General features: G+C 34.9%; 1 protein-coding gene across 1 annotated transcript in view; it reads right to left on the reverse strand.

Moving 5' to 3' along the window:
* The window catches only part of TBC1D32 (TBC1 domain family member 32), a 184,002-nt gene that overhangs the window by 132,172 nt on the left and 26,680 nt on the right, over positions 1-25,150 (reverse strand). The window contains exons 5-14 of the mRNA XM_082669226.1: positions 23,999-24,067; positions 21,919-22,044; positions 18,994-19,072; positions 18,764-18,867; positions 18,611-18,672; positions 17,902-18,046; positions 15,480-15,539; positions 8,695-8,785; positions 5,392-5,532; positions 2,814-2,906 (exon numbers count right to left, since the gene is read on the reverse strand). Coding sequence (XP_082525352.1) covers positions 2,814-2,906; positions 5,392-5,532; positions 8,695-8,785; positions 15,480-15,539; positions 17,902-18,046; positions 18,611-18,672; positions 18,764-18,867; positions 18,994-19,072; positions 21,919-22,044; positions 23,999-24,067 — 970 coding nt within the window. The remainder of the gene's footprint in view (positions 1-2,813; positions 2,907-5,391; positions 5,533-8,694; positions 8,786-15,479; positions 15,540-17,901; positions 18,047-18,610; positions 18,673-18,763; positions 18,868-18,993; positions 19,073-21,918; positions 22,045-23,998; positions 24,068-25,150) is intronic.

Here is a 25,150-nt window from a genome sequence, read left to right on the forward strand (position 1 = left end):
ATTGCTTCACAATACCCTGTTAGTTTCTGCTGCACAACAAAGCGAATCAGCCATATGCATACACATGTCCCCATATCCCCTCCCTCTTGAGCCTCCCTCCCTTCCTCCCTAGCCCACCCCTCTAGGTCATCACAAAGTACCAAGCTGTACTCCCTGTGCTACACTGCTGTTTCCCACCAGCCAACTATTTTACATTCAGTAGTGTATATATGTCAATGCTACTCTCACTTTGCCCCAGCTTCCCCCTCCCATCCCATGTCATCAAGTCCATTCTCTATGTCTACCTCTTTATTCCTGCCCTGCAACTAGGTTCATCAGAACCATTTCTTTTTTTTAGATTCCATATATATACGTTGGCATACGGTAGTTTTCTCTTTCTGATGTACTTCACTCTGTATGACAGACTCTAGGTCCATCCACCTCACTACAAATAACTCAATTTTGTTCCTTTTTATGGCTGAGTAATATTCCATTGTATATATGTGCCACATCTTCTTTATCCATTGATCTGTCGATGGACATATAGATTGGTTCCATGTCCGGCTATTGTAAATAGTGCTGCAATGAACACTGTGGTACATGTCTCTTTTTGAATTATGGTTTTCTCAGGGTATATGCCCAGTAGTGGGATTGCTGGGTCATATGGTAGTTCTATTTTTAGTTTTTTAAAGAACCTCCACACTGTTTTCCATAGTGGTTGTTATCAATTTACATTCCCACCAACAGTGCAGGAGGGTTCCCTTTTCACCACACCCTTTCCAGCATTTTTTTGATAATGGCCATTCTGACCAGCGTGAGGTGATACCTCATTGTAGTTTTGATTTGCATTTCTCTAATAATTAGTGGTTTTGAGCATCTTTTCATGTGCCTCTTGGCTGTATGTCTTCCTTGATGAAATGTCTATTTAGGTCTTCTGCCCATTTTATAACTGGATTGTTTTCTTGATACTTGAGCTCCATGAGCTGTTTGTATATTCTGGAGATCAATCCTTTATCTATTGTTTCATTTGCAAATATTTTCTCCCATTCTGAGGGTTGTCTTTTTGTCTTGTTTATGGTTTCCTTCGCTGTGCAAAACCTTTTAAGTCCCATTTGTTTATTTTTGTTTTTATTTCTGTTACTCTAGGAGATAGGTTAAAAAAGATCTTACTGTGGTTTATGTCAGTGTTTTTCCTATGTTTTCCTCTAATAGTTTTAATAGTGCCTGATCTTACAATTAAGTCTTTAATCCATTTGAAGTTTATCTTTGTATGGTGTTAGGTAGTGTTCTAATTTCATTCTTTTACATGTAACTGTCCAGTTTTCACAGCACCAGTTACTGAAGAGACTGTCTTTTCTCCACTGTATGTTCTTGCCTCCTTTGTTGTAAATTAGGTGCCCATATTTGCGTGGGTTTATCTCTGGGCATTCTAACCTGTACTCTTGATCTATATTTCCATTTTTGTGCCAGTACCATACTCTCTTGATTACTGTAGCTTTGTGGTATAGTTTGAAGTCGGGGAGCCTGATTCCCCCAACTCCATTGTTCTTTCTCAAGATTGCTTTGGCTATTCGGGGGTCTTTTGTGTTTCCACATGAACTGTAAGATTTTTTGTTCTAATTCTGTGAAGAATGCCATTGGTAATTTGATAGGGATTGCAATAAATCTGTAGATTGCTTTGGGTAGTAGAGTCATTTTCACAATTTCGATTCTTCCAATCCAAGAACATGGTATATCTCTCCATCTGTTGTATCATCTTTAATTTCTTTCATCAGAGTCTTATAGTTTTCTGCATACAGGTCTTTTGTCTCCCTAGCTAAGTTTATTCCTAGGTATTTTATGCTTTTTGTTACAATGGTAAATGGGAGTGTTTCCTTAATTTCTCTTTCTGATTTTTCGTTGTTGGTGTATAGGAATGCCAGAGATTTCTGGGCATTAATTTTGTATTCTGCAACCTTACCAAATTCATTGATTTGTTCTAGTGATTTTTCTGCTGGCATCTTTAAGATTTTCTATGTATAGTATCACATCATCAGCAAACAGTGAGTTTTACTTCTTTTCCAACTTGTATTCCTTTTATTTCTTTTTCTTCTCTGACTGCTGTGGCTACGACTTCCAAAACTATGTTGAATAATAGTGGCAAGTGGACATCCTTGCCTTGCTCCTGATCTTAGTGGAAATGCTTTGTTTTTCACCATTGAGTATGATGCTTGCTGTGGGTTTGTCATATATGGCCTTTATTATGTTGAGGTAGCTTCCCTCTATGCCCATTTTCTGGAGAGTTTTTTATCATAAATTGGTGTTGAATTTTTTCAAAAGCTTTTTCTGCATCTATTGAGATGATCATATGGTTTTTATTCCTTAATTTGTTAATGTGGTGTGTCACACTGATTTACGTATACTGAAGAATCCTTGCATCTCTGGGATAAATCCCACTTGATCATGGTGTATGATCCTTTTAATGTGCTGTTGGATTCTGTCTGCTAGTATTTTGTTCAGGATTTTTGCATCTATGTTCATCAGTGATATTGGTCTATAATTTTCTTTTTTTGTGATATTTTTATCTGGTTTTGGTATCAGGGTGATGGTGACTTCGTAGAATGAAGTTTTTTAGAAGAGTTTGAGAAGGATCAGTGTTAGCTCTTCTCTAAACGTTTGATAGAATTCTCCTGTGAAGCCGGCTGGGAGGACCAATGTAATTTCTTATGAATAATGCTGCACCTTAATGAAACCTCTTTACTAAACTAGGTCCATCACTCAAAACATCCAGAAAATAGAATATTTTTAGATGGTTTCTGTTTCTCTATTTATAGTAACAATAGAAGCAGAATTACCTAAATGACCAGGTGATGTCATCTTTGGACAACTTGGTGAGTAATAGATAAGTTGCGTAAACAGAACCAGCAGATCTGCAAGGGATACTGAATCTTCAAAAAGGAAGGAAAAAAAAAAGTTATTTTCTAGCATATGTTTACAACTTAGAAAAATTTTAACTAAGCTTCCATCCTCCTAATCTGAGGTTTCATAAAGACCGTGGTACAATTAGGGAGAAAGGGGCTATAATCCAAGATTATATCAGGAAGAATAAATTAGACATAGTAAATTAAAAGATAACAAGGGTAAATGATGCAATATGTGCTATGTGAAGGTGTAGTTTTACCACTTATGTTGAACCAATCATTTAATATAAACCTACCATAGAAAGATCTATGAATCTGATCAGGGCTGTTTCAGTTTATTCAATTAGGAGCAGTAAAATTCAGCTTAACATGTTGGTCCAGCTAACTTACCTATATAGCACTGTAGAATAGAGGTTAGCAAACCTTGAGCAGATAGTGAATAGTGTAGGCTTTGTGGCCAGTCTGTCACAAAGATTCAGCTTTGCTCTTGATGCACTAAAGTAGCCATAGACAATTTGCAAATGAATGAGTGTGGCTATTTTCCAAAAAAAATTTATGTATGCTGAAATTTGAATTTTATATATTTTTTCCCCACCACACATTAAGTTTTCCCAATAATTTAAGAATATACAAGCTAATCTTAGCTCAAAAACCATACAGAACAGTGTATCAGATTTGGTCTATGGGCTGTAGTTTACCAACACCTGTTATAGAAGCTTACATAAAAAATTTCTGGTGAAAGCACATGTGAATTAAAAGTGAATGCTGACCTATACTAAATACAGTAGGATAGATGTCTCAAAACTGAGTTTTGAGATGATCTGTGACATCTGATAGGCCAAAATGTTGCTGTCAAAAGTCAATTAAAAATGCTAAATAAGTTGGATGATAGACATAAATTTAAGTTAAACACCTGAAACATCACAAATATACATTAATCTTTCTATTTCTGTAAAGTTAACAATATCCTATACAACGGCAGCTCTTTTCTTGAAAGTCATTTCTCTGCATGCCCACTATACGTAGGATTATATGGCAGTACCACATAAAAGTACATAAAACACTTTTTCTTAAGGAGTTCACAATCAACTTAACCATGGAGAAAAGGTTTAAGCAAAACAACTAGGAAACAGTATAAAATGTTCAAAATGAAGATACTTTATAACAGGAATGGGAATATATAGCCATCATATCCTAATTTTGTAAGGCCTGCAAGCTAAGAATGATTTTTCCATTTTTAAAAGGTGTGTAAAACATGTCAGGGTCCTCAACACCATTCCCAGATTCACTAGGAGGACTCAGAATTAAACATACAGTAATACCCCCAGCTATGATTTATTACAACAAAAGGAAACAAAGTAAAATCAAAGGGAAAAGGCACATAGGGTGAAATCAAGAGCAAACCAGGTACAACTGTCCAAGAGTCCTCTCCCAAGGAATCACACAGAATACACTTAATTCTTCCAACAACAAGTTGTGACAACACATGTGAAATGCTGTCTACCAAGGAAGGTCATTAGAGAGTCAATGTGCAAAGTTTTTTATTGGAGACTGATCATATGCATAAGCACTCTCTGCCCAATACATACCAGGATTCCAGACACCCAGAAGGAAAGCAGGTTTTCAGCTTAAAACACATTGTTTGTATTAAGAGTGGCTCACTGTGCCTAAAATGTTATTAGTTCTGGCAACAGTGAAAAATCCAAGTTCCTAGATGCCAGCCAAAGTCCAGCCTTGCAAGCAGCCCTTTCTAAGGATAGTGGTCTCTTGCCTAATGCGTTAACTTTTTTGCACATGCATGCGTGTGCATATATACACACACAAAGAATATGCAACAGAGACAGTATGTGGCCCAAAAAGCCCAAAATATTTATTATCTTGCACTTTACAGGCAAAGTTTGCTGATCTCTACTCTGTACTATATTCCTAGAATAGACAAAAGTTTTAAGGAAAGTAAGGAAGACAACTAACAGCATGTGAATTCTGAAGGAGAAAACTTTAAAAATGGGACTTAGGGTAACAATAATATAGTAATATATCATATGGTACAGGGCTTTGCAGTTTATAAAATACTATTCCCAAACCTCTTCTCTGTGATCATCTCAAATATTCCCTGAGTCCAGCACTGATATTCTAGTTTTTACAGATAAAGAAACGAATAGTTCAGTGATTTGCCCAAAGATCTCAGCTAGTTTTTAGGGGAACCAGAACTTAAACAAGGACTGCCAGCTCTGTATCCAGATTTGGATCATCCAGTATATCTAGGATTTTGAAGGTCAGAGAAAAAATAAGGAAAACATTAAAGACAGGGAAAATAAAATTATACATATAGGAAGAAGTACATACTGAAAAACAAAAAAAAATAATAACACTTCGATATGTAAGCCTGTCAGCAGAACAAAAGGTACGTTGCTCAGTACCCTAGGAGAGACCAAGCCAAACCTCTAAATTTTAAAAATCCATAGCACAAATCTTACCATACCTGAACATATTCATATCTAATTGCACTTACCTTTTCTATTCTTCAGCTTTATAGGAAATAGCTTTCTGCCTTGTGTATAGATCAATAATCTTCCTAAAAGGCACAGTGAGTGAATGAAATAAATATATTGTAATTCTTGTCCTGAGTAGTAGAAAGTTTTCTGCTTATTCCCTTAAAAGAAAAACAATTACATTTGTTTTAATGTCATTATATTTTACAGTAGTTATTTCATTAAACAAGGCTGAATATTAAACAAGGCTGCAGTCTATAATGGAGACACTCGGTGTAAGTTTTTTTAAACATTCTTTACTGTTTCCCAAGAGACTTTAAGACACCTAAATCTGAAGAAAAGCATTCATAATAAAATTTGTCAAACCTCAGAAAAGTACAACATGCATACAGTGTTCATTCTAAAACAAACACCATAAGATTGTTAGTTATCTCTCATTATAAAGATACTTCAAGTTAAGAAAGGAATATAAAACATTACTTATTGTTTAATTCTACCAATTAAAAGCCAGTACTACAAACGATATTTATAACCATGTTTGCAAAAGAAATTACAATCTCTAAAATACAGACTCCTTCTAACATATATCATTTATTCACTCATTCATCCATACATTTGAGGTCTATTGAGTACCTCTTTTATTTAAGACCCTGAACTATTTGCTGGTGTCAAAAACCAAGAAGCAGCATGAAACTGGGCTTCCAATTCAGAGTACGGCAAACAGCCTGATATACACAGAGCATAGCGAGGACAAGTAGGAGAAACAAAAGCTAGAAGGTAGCTGATCACATACGACTGAGCTGCAGAAAGAGTACGGGCTTTATTATAGAGGCAATTGGGATGATATTAAAGGGTTTCAAGCAGGAAAGAAATCAAACATGCATGTGGAAAACTGACTCTGATGGCAACATGGAAAGGTGAATGGAAGAAGGCCAAGGCTTAAAGTAAGACTCATCAGGAAAATCATGAACAAAAACCTCCATAAGAGAAAAGAATGGAGAACAGCAGACAAATGTTTAAGGAACTGAAATCAATATGCCTTAACCAGAATTACATGCAGACCATGAAAAGATTAAAAAATTTCTCAAGTTCCTAACTCAGATATCTGTGTACATAGTAAATTCTTCTTCTATTTAATTCTGAAGAAAAAATGTTTAGAAAGAGAATAGTGATTTCAGTCCTTGATATTTTAATATTGAAGTTGCCATGGATCTTCCAGATAGAATACTAAATATAATGAGTACATTGGTCTGGAATTCATGAAAGGAGTATAGACTTAAATATTTCGGAGTCATCACTTATATATATAAATATGTAATATTTGAAACCATGAGAATGAATGGGCTCCTTCAAGAAAGAACAGGTAGACTAAGCTGAAAAAAAAAATAAAAGGCAAAACTTTTGTGAGTACAGACATATAAAGAAAAGAGCCTTTCAAGTGACTAAGAAAAACTTATTAGATGAGAATGAAGAAATCAAAGAGTGGTACTAGGAAGATGAGGGAAAGGGTCAAGAGAGGCGAATGCTATAAAATGAGGGCAAGAAAGAAGAGAAAGTTAATAATGGGAAGATCACTGCACCATAGAAATAAAAGCCTCATTTCCATGGTTGAGAAGTGAATAGGCGGTAAGAAATGGGACCTGGGTACATATTAAACACTTGGAAGGCCTTTTTTCTTAAGGGAAGCAGAGAGATGTGAGGTACATATGAACTTGCTCAGTTTTTTATATGAAAGATATGAGTAGGTTTAGAGAATGCAAGGAAAGGTACCAATAGAAGGGGAGACAAAACAACAAATGAAGCAATGTCCTGGTTCTTAAAAAAAAAAAAAAAAAAAAACACCAGATGCAAACAGAATCAAGAACAGTCGAATAGATCAATCTGGAATGGAAGGATTACTCTTCATTGTAGCCTGGAGAAGGGAATACTGATAAGGGCATATAAATATGCATCTGTAGGTATAGATGCAGGACATTTGGGGATTTCATATCCAAAATGTTCCATTTTTCTCAGTAAAGTAGGATGCAAGGTTTCCTCGAGAGAAAAGTAGGCAGGAACAAGGCAGGGGTTTGATGGGACTGGTGGAACACTGAAGAAAGAATATCTAAGTTGATTCCAAAGCAACACAAAGAGCCATGGAAGCCAGAGAAATACATCAGTGCACCATCAATTTAACGTTACAACGCTCTCTGTTCAATTTTCTGAGGACCAGAGATGATCTAAAGTTGAGTAAGTGCAGGCAGGAAACTCTGAAAGAAAGCAAAAATTTTGAAAGAAATGTCAAAAGAATGCAGTGAAGCACCCAGAGGTCTTCACTAGACAGGGAAAAAATCAAAGCCATGAAGGGCTAGGAGAGTGGTAGAGGGGAAAAAAAGCTAGATACAACGTTTTAATACTAGATTAGAAAAATTTATGAATTTACAGATGATAGAATATATATATCAACTTATATACCTTTTTTGTCTCTCGAAGTTCTGGCTTCTGTACTTTCTCCTCTACTACAAAATACTTATCTATTGAAACCTGTTAATAATTGGTCTTTGACCATTTTCCTTGAGTTAAGAATTTACTCAGGGATAAAGAAAATTATAAGATATCTTCATATTCTCAAAGAACTTAATATTTGCTTAGAGAAGTGACATAAAATAGAATGATAAAAGACATCAAATTCACATGGCAAGTTGTGTGACGTAAGCAAAAGGGCAATAAAAATTCACACTAGGCAAAGGAAGCTTCCTGAAAACAGTTTATTCTTTCACAATAAGATTTATATCATTGTAGGGCATTATGGATAGTGGCAGCTGGAGTAGGAATAACAAAGTATACAGGCACTGGTATGCCTTCTAAGAGAAGATTCATTTTAATCAATAACTAGATATGAGATTGGATATATTAGGGCCAGATTATGAAATAACTAGGATATTTTAGCTCAGACTGAGGATAAGCAGAGAAGAATCACAGAGTGGGGTGACATGTCCAATAATAAGACAGTATTTTATAAAACAGAAACTTTCCTCCCACTAAAATGCATAAATGGCTGATATATTCATTCTTTCTTCCTCTAGTGTATTATTGCAGCATAACACACTAGGACATACACCGTGGTATGAACTGAAGAACTTCAGATGGTAAGATTCACTACAATAACCTCAAATGTAGATCGGCTATAAAAAGTCATCATTGTGGTATATCTTAAATTTGTGGAAAGTATTTTGTATTAGCAAAAGCAATCTAATTTATCATGATATTAAAAAATAAATTACTAAGCTATTTTTATTAACAAAATTTACCATTTTTAAAATGTAACAAAATATCATACTTACCACAAGGCTTTGAATGTTCCAAAACCTCATCAGCTTTCATGGTCTTACACAACTCAAAGTACTGAACACACTGCTGAACTGCTGTAGTTATCTAATAAAATAATAGCTTATTAATTCCAGAAGTTTAAGTCCACAAGTCCATGTATTAAAAGAAGTTAGTCAAGGTTATAAAATACGCTGGGAAAATATTTAAGAAAAATATTCAGAAAATCTAGAATAGCACCTTTCCAGGCCATTAAAGCTCAGTCTCCCCAGTTACATTTTAACTATGGCATCATTCTGGGAAACACAGAAAATATTTGTAAACCAACAAATATAACATTGTCACAATGTTGGTGTCAAGGCAAAAATACAACTGTCCTTTACATTTTATAGTGAAAGATGCAAAAATTCTGGCCATGACTTTAAAAATTATCTTGCCAATATCCCCAGCTCCCTTGCCTTTGAGTTTTTTCTTCCTACTTAGCCAGCAAAATGTGAACTGGATCTAGCCTTCATTTCTATCTTAGATACCAGAATTGCTAAAAACTATTAAAAAAAACTCAATCCAAAGAACAGTCATAAAAATTGACCTCCAACTTCTATACCCAGCGATTCTCTGATAGTCTTTATTCTACCTCCTTCTCCCATTCTCCTCAAGCAGAGATTTCCGATCTTCTCCCTTTCTTCTGCACCTACATACTTCCTGTAGATGCCCTCTCATTCTAACTCTCAAATAAAATAGAGGCCACCAGTGAGACAAGGAGTGATAACTGTTAGATCTGGTAATAAGAAGGTTTTTGGTGACTTTGAAAAGATCAGTTTCAGGGGAGTTTGGGGAATAAAACTAACTATAAGGAATAGGAATGGAAAACGTAAAGGCAGCTATAGTACAATTTTCATTTGCAAGAAGGCTGGTTGTAAAAGAAAAAAACGAGTAAAACATAGGGGTGGGATCTTAGAGTCAAGAATGAATTCCTCAGGTTGGAAGGATATGGTCATGTTTAAGTAAATAGAAAGTTTGACTATGCAGGAGAGAAAGGATAATTGACAGAAAGGTGTCTAAGAGCAGGAGCAGCTAGGACCTAAGTGGAAGGAAGGGTTAAGCTTTAGATGGGAAAAAGATGGAGGTTGTGTGGATAGAGGCAAGTTCATAATCATGGAATCAAGGAATTGATAGATTTCCTAGTCTCATTCATTCTTATGGCCTCAGTTTCATGCAAAAGAGTTAACACGGCAGGATTTCTATCATTAGAAAGGCCTGCTTACAAGATTGGTCCTTAACCAGCATCTGGGAACTTGGATTTCAGGAGCTTCCCCCCATTCTAAGAACTGTACTAAACTGTACAAACAATGTGGTTTATGCTGAACGTCTGTTTTCCTTCTGGGAATGTGGAATCCCTGGTGTGTAGCAGGCAGAAGGTGCCAACATGATTAACCCCCAATTTAAAAAGAAAATGGGCACTGAGTCTCTAATGAGCTACCCTGGTAAACAACATTTCACATGAGCAGTCACAATTTGACACTGGAGAAATTAAGTGGAGTCCTGTGTGACCCCACTGGCAAAAAAGACTCTTGGAGGCCCATGCTTGGTATCTTCCAGACTTTACCCAATGCGCCTCTTCCCTACACCAGTTTTGCTTTGTATCTTTTTTCTGTAAGAAATCATATCTGGGAGTACAACTATGTGCTGACTCCTATAAGTCCTCCCAGCAAATCATCAAATCTGGGGGTGGGCTTAGGGAACCCCCTTCCATATCTATGTCTTATCTAAATCAAACTTTAGGATCCAGATCAATAAAATGAAACTTCCCCCCAGAAATCTGGATCTCAAACTCGATATGACCAAAGAATGATAGACATTCAAATGAGTAAGTCCTCACCGAAACCCCTTTCAAAAAGCCAAGTCCTCTAAAACCTACACTCTAAATATAGTACTCCTGAGTCCACCCATTTATCCCAATACACTGTCATAGCCTTAATTCATGTTTCCATCATCTTTTGCTTGGATTACTGCAAAGCCTCTTAGGGGAGAAGTATTGAAGTAAAAACTATCTCCACCTAGCACCTTCAGCCCATTTTCCAAATTTTCCAAAGCCCTAATATGATATTACTTCAGTACATGAAAATCTATCAGTGGCTCACTAAACCTCCAGAATAAAGGCCAATCTCCTAAATTTGACAATAAGAACTTTTTAATGATCTAACATTAGTCTTATTCCTCTCATCCTCCAGATGTCCCCCTCTGCAGCCACACACACACACAGAGAAATACATTTACTTGTGTAAAAGTCTGTCACCAAAAGCCAGTTCAACATGTGACCAGTCAAATGACCAATTCATTAAAAGCAAATCCACTAAAAATCTCACCAGTCAATGCACACCAACTGAATTTGAAACACATTCAAACCTGAAATCAACAACAAACTCATTTTTATCTGCAAAAGGGAAAGGGCTTAAGATTCCCCTTAAGTAGCTCTTTCCTATTTTTAATGGAATTATAAGGCCCTATCCTGCCTCATACATGAATGAAACAAACTGAGGTCAACTGGCACAGACCCAATTTAAAGCATCTAAGAACTTTTCAAAAAACATCATCCACTTAATATTAGCTTTCAGGGAACTGATTTTCAGGAAATTTCTCTAATACTAATTCACATTTCTCTTAGCAATCTATGCCCAGCCATACGAAATATGTGCAGTTTCCAAGTGTACTATGTGTTTTCCAATCCCTAAAGCCTTTAAACATGCTATTCCATGGCCCTGAAATATTTTCCCACCACTACCTTAACCATCACCCCTCTTTCCCAGAATAACACCTACTCATTAATAAAAAAATTTCCCACTATCCTTGAAAATGAGCAATTGTTCTATAGATAAAAACCAGAACCATATTTCTATATAACCATGGTTAACAGGTATCTATAACAAGTTTAAAACCTTGTTAATCATGACATGTCAACAGATCTCAATGAACATACTTTTGTAAGCAAACCAATCAGTTAGCCCCTTTCTTCTAAAAGTCAGCCAACAACAGACACATTCCAGGAAATCTACAGTTGGCATGAACTCACTCTCACCTCTGAAAGCCCAACCTGAGTTCCAAGTTTTCCCCGAAATTTTATATTAACAATCTGCTTTGCATAATTAAGTAAGCAATAAACTCAGTTTTATGCATTGTTTCAGATACTGAACAGTGGTCTTAACCCTCAATGATTCTGGAGCTTACATTGAGATTACCTTGAGGATTCTCATTTGGCATCATTCCATGGGGTCCTCAAAGAAGAGTGTTCACTGGGTCCCCAAGTCCCATACTTTGATAATCCTTCAGATCTGCCACCACGTGAGTCTGTCTCAACAATGATCTAAGCTTCAACTTGCTTCACTGAGTTCTCATTGCTAGATTTTATTTTCCTTGGATTTGTAATGAAATAGGTCTTTGTACAAAGTGGCCTTTTGTTTTGGAGGAGCACCATTTGGTCAATAGTTCTACTATTAACCTGCTTATTCTTCTGTGTTCATTTTGCTTTTGTTGTTATTTGTAGACTCTGAACTCCTGTCTTCTTTTGGTTTAGCTTGCATCTACTGAATATATAAGGGAGTGTTCATAGGAAACAAAAGGAGGCACAGTCCAGAAAGTCTCTAATCCAGTCAATCATATCCAAGCCAGCCCTGAGATGAGTGGCTACCAGCAACAAACTCATGCAAAGGCAACTGGTCAAACTGCCTTGGGACTTCTACAAAAATTTCATGAGGACACTCCCTGACTTGTCAATTCTTGAAAGAGGGGAATCAATGATCATCATGTCACCAATCACACAGCCCCTCCCTAGCTTCTGCTTAGTCAGAACCTGAGACACCATTCATAAGCACACACTTTTGCCCAAAAGTATAGTGATCTGTTTCACGTTTGTCATAAGTTTATCTAAGGTGCAACCTCCTTGACAGAACTACTTCCTAGATGGACTTACTCTTAAGATCCTAATTCTTACGCATAAATTGATAAATAGCAACAAAAAAATGACTTTGAAAAACTGCCATTTTGGAGAACTTTTGACGTGACAAATATACTTGAGAGGCTCTAAAGAATTAGAAGGCAAAAGAACAAATAGCGTCTCTGAGAACTCAAAGTACTATCTCCAAGATAATCTTCCTCACTCTTTAGTTTACTTCCACTCAAACCTTCAAAAACCCATTCTTCCTTGCACTCATTTCTACTCACCTTTATCTTCACTACCCACTTAAACCCACTTCTGTTCCTTCTACTCCTTCCCATTACTTCTTACACGTGCTATCTTTTATTTGAGAAGGGGTAACAATCACAGAAAAAGGTATATCTTAGAAGAGGGACAATCACATGATATAATACTCCCTTTAAATTGCACGAGCAAAAAGCAGATCTAGGGCTTCCCTGGTGGCGCAGTGGTTGAGAGTCCGCCTGCCGATGCAGGGGACACGGGTTCGTGCCCCGGTCCGGGAAGATCCCACATGCCACAGAGCGGCTGGGCCCATGAGCCACGGTTGCTGAGCCTGCGCGTCCGGAGCCTGTGCTCCGCAACAGGAGAGGCCACAACAGTGAGAGGCCCGCATACCGCAAAAAAAAAAAAAAAAAAAGCAGATCTACAGTAGGTAAATTTAAATATTAAAGAGTCAAGTTGAGGGTATGAAAAGCGATTATCCTAAACCTTAGGAAAGACAAATTTGCTGTAAAATTCAGTATTTTATTTCATACTTATTCTCCTGCACTAGGAAATATGTACCAGCCAGCTCACTTAACTGTTAACCCCTAAGACTGGCGAGGCGGGGTGGGGGAAATATAAAAAACAGTAAGGTAGGGAGAATTTAAATAACCTAGCTGTCAATATTTTTTTTAAACGACTTTAAGAGGGCAAGAAAAATAGGAAACGTACTACATAATAAAGCCATTTCAGAAGTCTTTCCCTTAAGGGTAAACTGGACAAAAGATTCAAATTGTTAAAAATAATAGTTATGCTGATAGCCAAAATGCTTTTCAATCAGTACAGATATTGCTTTAAAAAACTGATAGCACATACACAAATTATTTGTTGCCCAATGCTACCTACTGAAAATGTCATATATGCCACAGACAGAACAAACTGCACAAAAGAGTAGCCACTAACCCATATTACTTTTAAATTTAAATTAATTAAAATTAAAGAATCAATTTAGGGACTTCCCTAGTGGCACAGTCATAAAGAATATGTCTGGCAATGCAGGGGACATGGGTTTGAGCCCTGGCCTGGGAAGATCCCAGGTCCCAAAGACAAATCCATGGAGTGGTCCAAAGTTCCCACTGCAGATATACAAATTTTTTTTTTTTTTTTTTAGATATACAAAATTTGATCTTGAATTCTGAAAGGAAAATGGGAACAAACAAACATGGCATCCATTTTCCCCAATGTTTCTTTTCAAAAGTTGGGTTTACTTTTTAAATTTTATATATATATATATATATATATATATATATACACACACACACACACACCATTAAAAAAAATCTCTTGATATTTTGGTAAATTTAGGAAAGCTTTAAGAGAAAATGAGGTTTAAGATGAAATCTCATGCAAGTTTGATTAATTATGAACATGAAATATTTGAACAAGTTGATAGAATACTGAAGTTGATAATGAAGTAACTATTTGTAGGCTAAGAATTGATTATAGTATAATTCACTTTCCAAATAAGGAATGGATTTTAAGAGTTAATCTACAAGAAACATTTGAAATACATCCACTAGGGCCTATGTCATACCAACAGTTATTTATATGTCAAACCATAAGAGGAAAAAAATTCTTGGTTTTTTCTCCTTTTTCTATTCTAGCAAGATCACTCTAGGCTCATACGGCAGTAACAAATTTCCAGTTAAAATGGGAATGAGAGAAATGTGGAAAGACTTTCAGTTTCTCTAAGGATTTTTAAATACCTATTACCTCTACAAATAAATTCCCATCCTAATATTCAACATCTCCCTCTTCTCCTTTCTGAAGCCTAATTCTCAAACACAAAACAATTATTATTCTCCTTTCTTCAATTTATGTTCTACTGCAGTCTTCCTAAAATTCACAGTTCTAGGAATCTTTCCCTTTACCTCACTCAACTCAAGATTCTACCTAACTACATAGAACGTATTTATTATCTCAAAGTCATATTAGTATAACTTTAATTTCACAATTTTCATGTTTGTCAATTAATTGCTAGACTTGCTGATTTCAGTTCCTTTCAGTGCCCTAACATGTTGTTCTACTAATAGCAGTAAATGCAGAAAATTTTATGAATATATTTTACAGTATTAGTTTATATTTAGTGTAACTTGAATCAATTTTTGCAACTACAAAAGCATTTACCATTCTGAATTTTATCATGCAACTTTCAGTTAAAAGCATGGGTAAATTTTATAGAACAAACTCCCCTACAAACAACTGATCTGAATTAAACTATATGATAATATTGGGTTGGCCAAAAAGTTCATCTGGGTTTTTCCATAATCAGAAAAACCCAAGCGAACTTTATGGCCAACCCAATACTTAATATGGCTTATCCCAAAATAGCTAGTTACCAGCCCAATTTACTATGAAGTTATGTATTTCCTAACTGTTATCCTGACAGTGTTTTAAGTCTCTACTTTTATCCTTTTATGTTCACAGAATGGTAGTTTAAAAGTCACATAAAAGGGGGACTGCTTCATTATCCGATATTAATCACTCAACTTTGCACATTCAAGTTATTACATCAGATATCTTTTTCTGATAATATTTCTCAAGATAAGAACAGAAATATAGACTTACCAGAGATTTATATTTCTTTTCAATAAGTCTTAGTATTGCAGTTCTGCTGTAATATGCATGCTAAAATTAGGAATAAAATGGTATTTAATATTCAAGCTATACCATTCAAAATCTATTTTTCCTGTAACATTTCTTTAACATAAATTACACAATAACTTAGTTTAAATTATTGTAATCAGGGTAAAACACGTTTTTCTAAGTACAATGGATTATGAGCATAGCAGTCATAAGAATGAAAATTATATTAAAAACTGGAGCATTTACTGACAGACCAATAGAAAACAATCTACCCCTCAGTTGTGTCCAGTTACCATGCTAAATTACTTTAAAACCAAAAAAACCGTGTCTGACTACCAGTGTATGACAGAGCCTAAAGTAAAGATTAAGAAGTGAGGGCGAGGGGGGTCGGGGGAGGAATCACAACTCTCACAATGAAGAGGGTACTGTACTGTTTACACATGCAGAAATCTGCCAAGGTTGAAATGCTCTGAAGGGACAGTATCTTAATCATTCTCTGCCAGTCATATTTTAAAAATGATTCGAAGTGCCAAAAAACTCTCTCCTTAGAACTAAACATGGATGAGATTAAAATATGATTTTTATGCATTGTACAAAGGGGAAAATTTACATGAATATTACTTATGTTCGATATCATTAGCCTTCAATGTAGTTTATTTTACTTTAAAAAATTAAATAATAGTCTGTAAAAATCTATCAAAATTCTGGGGAATAGAATTTAATTAAGTGGGGTTTGGGTTAATTGAGGGTTAATCAAAACCCTGTGTGTTTTAACCCTTGTAGCTTAAAATGTTTTAAAAAAACCATTAATCTTTTTTTCAGGTTTAGTAAGAGAAACATATTGACTTACAATTAAACTACTGATCATGTTCTAAAACGAAAGCCTCATAGTACATCCCTTAGACTGGAGTTGACACACCACAACCCTCAGGCCAAATTCAGCTGTCCCCTGATATGGTAAACAATGTTTTATTGTAACATAGTCACATCCATTCATTTATATATCACCTATGGATGCTTCTGGGCTACTGAGAACTGAGTAGTTGCAAAAGAAACAGGACAGCCCACAAAGCCAGAAATATTTACTGCCTGACCCTTTACGTAAAGTTTGACAACTTCTGCCTTAGATGAGTGGAGGAGAATGTGATAAATTTTAATAATACCAGAACACACTTGGGGAGCTGATTTAATAATTTTCCATTGGTTAGTTTTCCTGTAATGTGCATCATTCTCTTAAGAATCAAGTGCTGACAATAAAAATGTTAAGTAAAAAAAGTTAATTATAAACACTTACAATATGATTTGTTAAAATTCACCTGTTTAGGTCTTTTTTAAAGCATACAACCACATAAAACAAAATCTTAATAGCTGTTATCCCTGTGTTATAGAATTAGAGAAATGTAATTTTATTTGTGCTTTTACATATTTTGTATATTGTCTACAATAGTGGTGTAATTTGATAATCAAAAAAAAGAAAAACGTCAAATGTCAGATGTGAGGAACAAAGGGTTCAGGTAAAATTAAGTTGAGCAAGCATTTATCAAACATATACTATATGTAGGCCAGGTAAGTGCTAAGCACCAAACAGAATTATGTTTTGGTTAACTGGGCATTATTATACAGTCTAGATAAACGGCAAAAAAAAAAAAAAGCAAGCCATCAGCTAGATAATGTCCAAATCGTGCTCAGCAGTAAATGAACATGTTGCTGCTTTGCTTTGCATGGTTTGCATGGCAAGTCATGGTCCCATTCCCATCCTTCCCCACTGCAACAAATACAGGTTGAGAGGGACCAAGATGTGAGAACGCAGGCCAACACAGCTATGACTACTGCCAGACACAGATCACTCTTATTCAACAGCAGATGAGGGAGGCAACAGTGTAAGAATCTTTTAATATTAGTTTCAGTCCTAAGATAGTGATCAACTCCACAGGAAGTCACGAGCATTCAGGCATTAGACACATTTTACAAACTGCAATTTCATTAAGTGGCAAATGAAGAGATGTTTTCAGACCTCTAAGCCAGAGAAAAGTGAGCATTGAACCCTTATGTTCTACCACATCTGCTTAAAAATTTCGTAGCTTTTAAACTAAGACATGATTTTGGATAGGTCATCAGTTTAATAGATTCAAATGAATTACCATTAAAATCCTTTTCTGACTCTGTCACCTAATAGGTAAACCATCTTGAGCAAGTTACTTCTCTATCCCTCAGTTGCTGCATCTCTAAAATGGGATAATAATACCACCACCTATATCATAGATCGTTATAAGAATTAAGTGAGTTAACATGTGTAAAAGTGATAGAACTCTTGGCACACAGTAAACATTCAAACAGCAGCTATTCTTTGACACAGTAGAGCAATACACAAAGAAAGGTAATAAAACATTCCGTATTTCCTTACCATCCACTTTTTGAACCACACAGCCTTGGTATCAACCAATGCAAGAAAGTATATTGGATCCAAAATCTTTTGTGAGACAAGATGGCTTTGATCATGTTTAACTGATAATAAAGACAAAGTACTCTCCACAATTTCTTCCATATACCTTAAAGTTTGGGAAAGAAGTTATTTTTAGAAAAAAACAAATGCTATATATATGTAATAGTGACATTTTATATTTATGGAATGATAAAGTAATAGGTAATCTTTAGAAACATCATTTTTTAATATTTCAGTAAATAGCAGGGGTGAAATTCACCCCCAGTTTTCTCTGCTCTAAAAACTTATGTTCTACTTCAACACCGGCTGTCCAAATTTAACTTTCCTTTTTAGACCCACAGTTACTCTTACAACCTTATTAAAAATCTTAGAACTAAAAAGGGAAAAGTTTAAAGAACATTCAAGGAACTTGACCAAAGTAGCGAAGACCAGTAATGAAACAGCCTGAAGCTACAACAGCCTCTTACTTTGTTGTGATAATTAAATGGTATAAAATGGTACTTGCATAGAGCCATTCACGTAGCTAAGTAAAAAAACATGAAAAGCTAAAAAATAAACTAGTAAGCCTTTCCCAACCACGTAAATCAGTTAAGACTGTCTCTACTCTCTTTGAAATGTATATGGACAGTAACACTCCTAATTTTACAGTGGCATAAACTAGGGGGCTTACTTTTCTGGGTGTCGAATCCAGAAAGATGGAGCCTCTTTCTGATATTCATTTAGAAGACGAACCTATAAAACAGTGCATAACCGTTCTCAAGAAGTTAGAATTCTTAAATATAGAATTAAACAGAAATAAAAGCATATTATAGAAAATGAATACCTTTTTAAGTAAGTGGATCACATTAGGATTAGTTATATCTATGCCAGTTGAAAGAGTAGGAATATGATTTTCTCTAGAAAGAAAGTATAACTCCAAATATTTAGCTAAAAAGAAAATATAAAAATAAGGTTGTAATACCATTCATTCACAGAGCTTTCTGAAACAGTTAATTCCTATCCATTTTCTTAAGTACAAACTTATAAATTTTAAAAATTATATAATAAACATACCTAAGCTTTTATAAATTTCCTTGGTCATATGTAATGGTGAAAGTGTAAACGTCTGTGCATAGAATTTTAAAATCCGGTCCTATGGAAATGAAACAAGATTTGTATCCAATATTCTTTCATCATCTATTTTTGTAAGAATCGTTTTCTACATAGTAAAAAACTTAATAAACACAAGACCATTCAAAAATTTCAGTAGAAATGTAATTAAAACGGCGCATTCTTGTGTTGGTTGGCAAAACGTAAAGTCAACCAAAACTAAGAGTCAACCTAATACAGCAGTATATTGTTGTAAAATCTGGTAATAGCAGATACAGACATGGGGAGATGGGGTGAAGAAAGGAAACAATATAATTTGTTACAATATAATTTGTTACAATTTGACACAATGTAGAGGAGTCAAACAAAGAAACAGTAGGAGTACTAAATGTAAAACAAAACAAACAAAAAACCCCACTCCTTTCCAAATCCACTATTTGTTTTTGTTTTAATTGCTCACATAGGAAGATTAATTAGATTGTTAGGACTTCAATAATTTTGCCTATTCCCAAGAAAAATATTATATTCCAAAATTTTACATTATTAAAACGTAAAGTAGAAACTACCACAGTGTAAATGAATTAAATGAGATAACAGATGTAGTCAGTACCTGACACTCGTAGGTACCTAGAAATGACAGTTTATCATTTTAATTATACCAACTTTGATGGGATTGAGCCTAACAGTGAAATTCAGTTTCCCATTAAAAAAATAAAATTCCCTCAAATGATCTACTCTGAAGAAAAAAAAAACCTTGACTATATCAAATATTAGATGAATACACTTACAAAAAATGGTTACCCAAGTGACTAAAAATATATTTCAATAACCCAAGAGGTTCGTACTGAACACAGGATATTAAATACTTTGGGAAGTTTTCATATTTGCAGCAATTGGTAAGTATTTGTCATACTTTTCGAACACTATAGGCTTCACTCAGTTACATGTAAGAGTCCTTTAGAGCAGCATTCCCCAACCTTTTTGGCACCAGGGACCAGTTTTGTGCAAGACAATTTTTCCACAGACAGGAGGGCGGGGATGCTTAAGGCCATAATGCGAGCCATGGGGAGCGGCAGATGAAGCTTAGCCGCTCACTGCTCACCTCCTGCTGTGCGGCCCAGTTCCTGGGGGTTGGGGACCCCTGCTTTAGAGTAGAAAATGAAGAAACAGAATCAAACTCAAGAATTTGGGTAAAGCATAAATTCTAGATGAAAAGAACACCATACCTTGTTTTCTATTCAAGTTGATTGGTTTTATTACCATTTCCCCTCTATGACAACGTCTTCTAATTTTATTGCCTTAAGTATCCACACTGACTCTTGCTGAATATAATGGACAAATCAGGCCACTTACATTGACCCAGTAGGATCTTTACCATATTTATAAAAGGAATAAAGGAAACCTATTAGACCACTATTATGTCTTTAAGAGGGAAATTTACAATTTCCTGTTAGAATGCCTTGAAATGTTAAAAGATAACCCTGAAATATCTTTCTCCTTTGAAGTTCCTGAATCCTTGAGTTTTTAGAGAAGTCTGCCTCACCCTCTGGGGTTAGTATGGTTGAACTGCATCCAGGTATTGGGTAATTAAACATCATTTCCCCCCTTATAAAAATAACAAACGACTTGTTTCTAAACCACTTCTGTTTACCAGTATATTTTCATTGATGGAAGAGTAATTTTAAGTAGTAAAAAGGTACTGAGTTTTATTTTTATTTGTATTAACTGTTTACTGTCTGTCTCCTCTTCTAAAGTTCTATGAAGGCAAAGGCTTCTGTCTTGCTCAGTGTTCCCAGCATCTGAACTAGAATGATGTACACTGTAGGTATTCAGTGCATATTTGTTGAAGAGCTGGAAAATTTTCTTTTTTACTAATACCTTTAAAAATTCTATATAAAAAAACCTTATCAATTTTAAAGCTAATGTTTTTCTTCACTGACACATCATTTATGAAGAAAAAGACACTTAAAAAAACCTAGTTTGGGGGACTTCCCTGGTCGTCCAGTGGTTAAGACTCTGTGCTCCCAATGCAGGGGGCCCAGGTTCGATCCCTGGTCTGCGAACTAAGTTCCCACATACCACATCTAAGCCCGCGTGCCGCACTAGAGAAGCCCATGCGCCACAACAAAGACCCAGTGCAGCCAAAATAAATACATATGTACATACATAAAAAATCTAGTTTGTAGTTAAATGTGATGCTGGAATACAGTCAGGATTTTTTTTAATCCCATATAATTACTGCACTTTTTAATATAATCTTACTTTTCAACATAGTGTTTCTGAGAAGTCATATGTGAATCATTTTTTTTTTATATATAAAATAACTCTCTACTGACTAACTTTACAGTTTTGGGAATTTTCTACATTAGTTTTATAATTCATCTCAATTATCTTCTAAAGTGTTAGCTTTACAGTTTTCTAACTTTTCTTTTTAAGCAGTTAAGCAATCTCTAACACTTAACTGCACAGGGAAAATGCTTATTAATCCTTTAGAATAAATTGTAATCATTGTAAGTTCAAGTCTTCATATATCATGAATTCTTTCAAAAACACACTCTTTCTTTTAAAATATTTTTCTTAATTCAAAAACATTGACACAGATACTTGGATATCCCTTTACAAGATAAAACAAAATGCATAAGCTAACATAGCCTATTATTTGGCAATGAAGTATGACACTGACCAACCATACTTTGAATCTAATCATGACATAGTAAGTTAATTCCTTTAAAAAAAAAAATCTTGACAATTCAAAAGCTGGAGCTGAAATTATATTTGTGTTACTATTAAATATTTGAGCTACTATTAAAGAAAATTATATTCCATTTGCTCCTAGAATAGTAGGGAAAAAACCAGGAATTCTTAACACTTCTGTAGGCATTTCCTTACACTAAATACAGGATCAGGATCTGAAAGATACACTGTCAGTTTCTCACAGAGAGTGGTCCAATTTTCACAGTTCAGTACGTCAGATGGAGGAGCTGAACATAACGTTTGCAAGGCTTCATATCTCACCTATAATTTTTTAAAAGAATTTTTATTAATACTCAGCCACCAAAATAATAGCAATTCTGCAAATATTTAACAAACATTGAAACGCAGAGTCTGGATAACTGCTCTGAAGAGCCAGTTGAAAATCAGAGGCCCTTTTATAAAACAATTCTTGATAACTCATTTTTTAAACTGTTAAGCAGAGAAACTAGTGTTTTAATTTTTGCTTTACATAAAATAACCTAACTATATTAGGAGATTCTAGGTCACACGTCTAAGGGGAAGAGGAGAAGGGATGGTAGCCAAATCTGAATCACCAGAATAAGGTATTCCAGTGTCTCCTCCATAGACTTTCCTCACTTGAACAGACCCCATAGGTGGTCCCACAGTTTGAGGACTCTAATTCTAAAACACTGCCCAGTTATGTCCCTGGTGAAGCATTCCCATTCTAGGATATATGAACAATTCTCACAAAGCAATTAATTTGAACTTCTTTTTGCCGCTATACCATATTTTCTGACCTTCTAACCACTGAGATAGGGAAAAAAAAGTGATTCAGCAATGTGATGCAAAATTGAATTTCTGAATTTTCACAGAAATCTTATTAAGCATTCTTCTCAAAATTCAATCAGAATTCACTCAGGACAGTATGACCCAAGGGACAGCAGTGGCAAATAGCTCTACTCCAATCGTAAGTGGAGTAAAGCTTCTCCCCCGCTCACTCTCCAACTAGTGAGTAATAACACACTGATTCCAACCTGTTCCTCAAAATTTGGTTGTTCCTCAGCTGAAATAACTGAAACCTAGTGAGGGGGAAAAAAAAATGAAGAGTCAAAGAGCTAAGACCTTAGAACACCAAGCACTCTGAATGTGTCAAGGTGTCAGTTTTCAGGGTGTCAAGTTTTAGGTGAAACAAATAGAATATACATGTATTTAAAATGTCTATATATTCATATGAAAAACTCTTAAATACAATTTTATTTGGGATAGGCATTAGGGGGACTATGAAGAGAGTTTAAAAACATTAAGTAAATTTCTCCTTTTCAGTTAATTTTTAGGACAAAACTCCATTAACAATTTACTATTTGCAGAAGTAGAACAAAGGTTTCTGAACAAGTATAGATTTCCAAATAATCCACTTAAACTAAAGTCAATAATGTTGTTATCATATAAAGTCAGGTCCCATTGCCAATCTGTTGAAACATTTACTAAAACCTAGAAAATAAATCAGAATGTGAAATGCTGAGAGGGAAAAAAAAAAATCAGTGGGAGTAAATCATAGCTATTCACTTAATTTAAAATGAAAAGTTGAAGAAAAACAACGTATTTCAAAAACGAGACCAAATGGCAAGATATAACAGATGTCTGAGGTACTTCAAAACTCCTATAATTTTCTATTTCAAGTGAAACAGAATGACTTTCAAATGAAATAAAACTTCATAAACAGTAATTTATACAATTATTACAATATGAAGAGGCTCAATTCAATAAAATTGCTTTTTAAAAATATTTTCTAATAAATGAACATGTGTCAAAGTTGCTCACGTTTTCCAGAAGTAGAAAGAGGATTAAATGAAGATTATTTTCTTCAAAGAAATCACTAAAATGTCACATACAAAGCAACAGTGAAGGAACAGTTTGGGAGAAACTGCTCATAAATTCATCCCTTGAAAATTGAAACTAGAAATAAAAATTTCCTCTTACAAACTGTGAGCACTCTCTGAGGAGAGCCTCTCTTACTCTGTGACTTTTCATTTCAAGACTAGAAAGTCTAGCAGGGATATCAGTCTAGAACTGCCATGATATTAAAGGACTATCTTCAAGAGAAATAATCCAGCTGCTACTAATTATAATCTATTTATATATATATATATATACATATACACATATATACACACACACACACATATATATATATATATATATATATATATATATATATATATGACTGAACTTAACAGTTTTCCTTTAAACTTACCTCTTTAGGTTGCCCAGGATCCAACTGGTCTAAAATTAACTGTAATTTTCCTTGACAAAATTTATAACTCTGTAACACAATTAACAGAACGTTAATTCCTTCATTCATTTAGTAGACTTTTAGAAGTATTGTTATAAATGATTTTTCATATAACTCCAAGCACAAAACAAATTCTGAAACAAGAGAAGGGGATGATCTATTTTGATTTAGCAGCAAACTTAGAATTTTTGTATCCCAAGGCATTTAAATGAGAACTTAATGTCCCAGTAGGACAGTAGGACATATACTTTCATGTATATGAGGTTATCATTTGCTGAGCAAATGCAACATATAGAATATGACTCAAAAGATATAAAGCTAAAAATGTTTTGTACCCAGGAATCTGAGATGTATGAAACAAAGGTAAAACAACATAAACAAATAAGAAGGCATTGATGGTACCCTAAGCATAGCTATGATGCTGCTTGAACTTTTCTGTTCCTTTTCTTCCCTGTGCTTCTCCTTAAACTTTCTCCATGTCTCCTCTTAGGTGAAGAATTCCTAAAGTAAAAACTTCTATCTAGAAAAAAGTTTATAGTAGACCATAAGCTGTTTTAGAAAAGGAATCTTCTTCTTGCCAAAGCAATTTAAATAATACCTTAAATAACCACCTAAAAATAAAACTGCCTTTATTATGTAACAAGCCTCGTACTACCTCAATTCACAATGACTCTGAAGTATGAGAAATATGAAAACCAAGTCACCCAGCAATCAGAACTCAGATTCCCATCTTCATTAGAGACCCTCTTCTCTTCACTGTCTATACTCTCTTGAGGTGTTCTCATCTAGTTCTTAAATACATCACAATGACTAAAATTTATCAGTCACTTCATCTCCAAGGTAACATATATAATTATCTTTTCAACACTTCCGCTGGATGTTTAATAAGCACCTCAAACTTAACATATCCAAAATAAAGTTCTTGATTTTTTTATTCCAAACCTGCTCCTCCCTCAAACTTCCCCATCTTGGTAAATAGTTCTACCATCCATCCATATTTTGTCTTAAGTCAAAAATAGGAGTCAATCTTGACTCCTTGCTTCCTCTCATTTCCTACATCCAATGCCACGACAACTCCCAAGTTTCACATATCATAACTCTAACTACCCATTG

The sequence above is a fragment of the Grampus griseus genome, assembly GCF_964374135.1.
Source record: "Grampus griseus genome assembly, chromosome: 13".
NCBI lineage: Eukaryota > Metazoa > Chordata > Mammalia > Artiodactyla > Delphinidae > Grampus > Grampus griseus.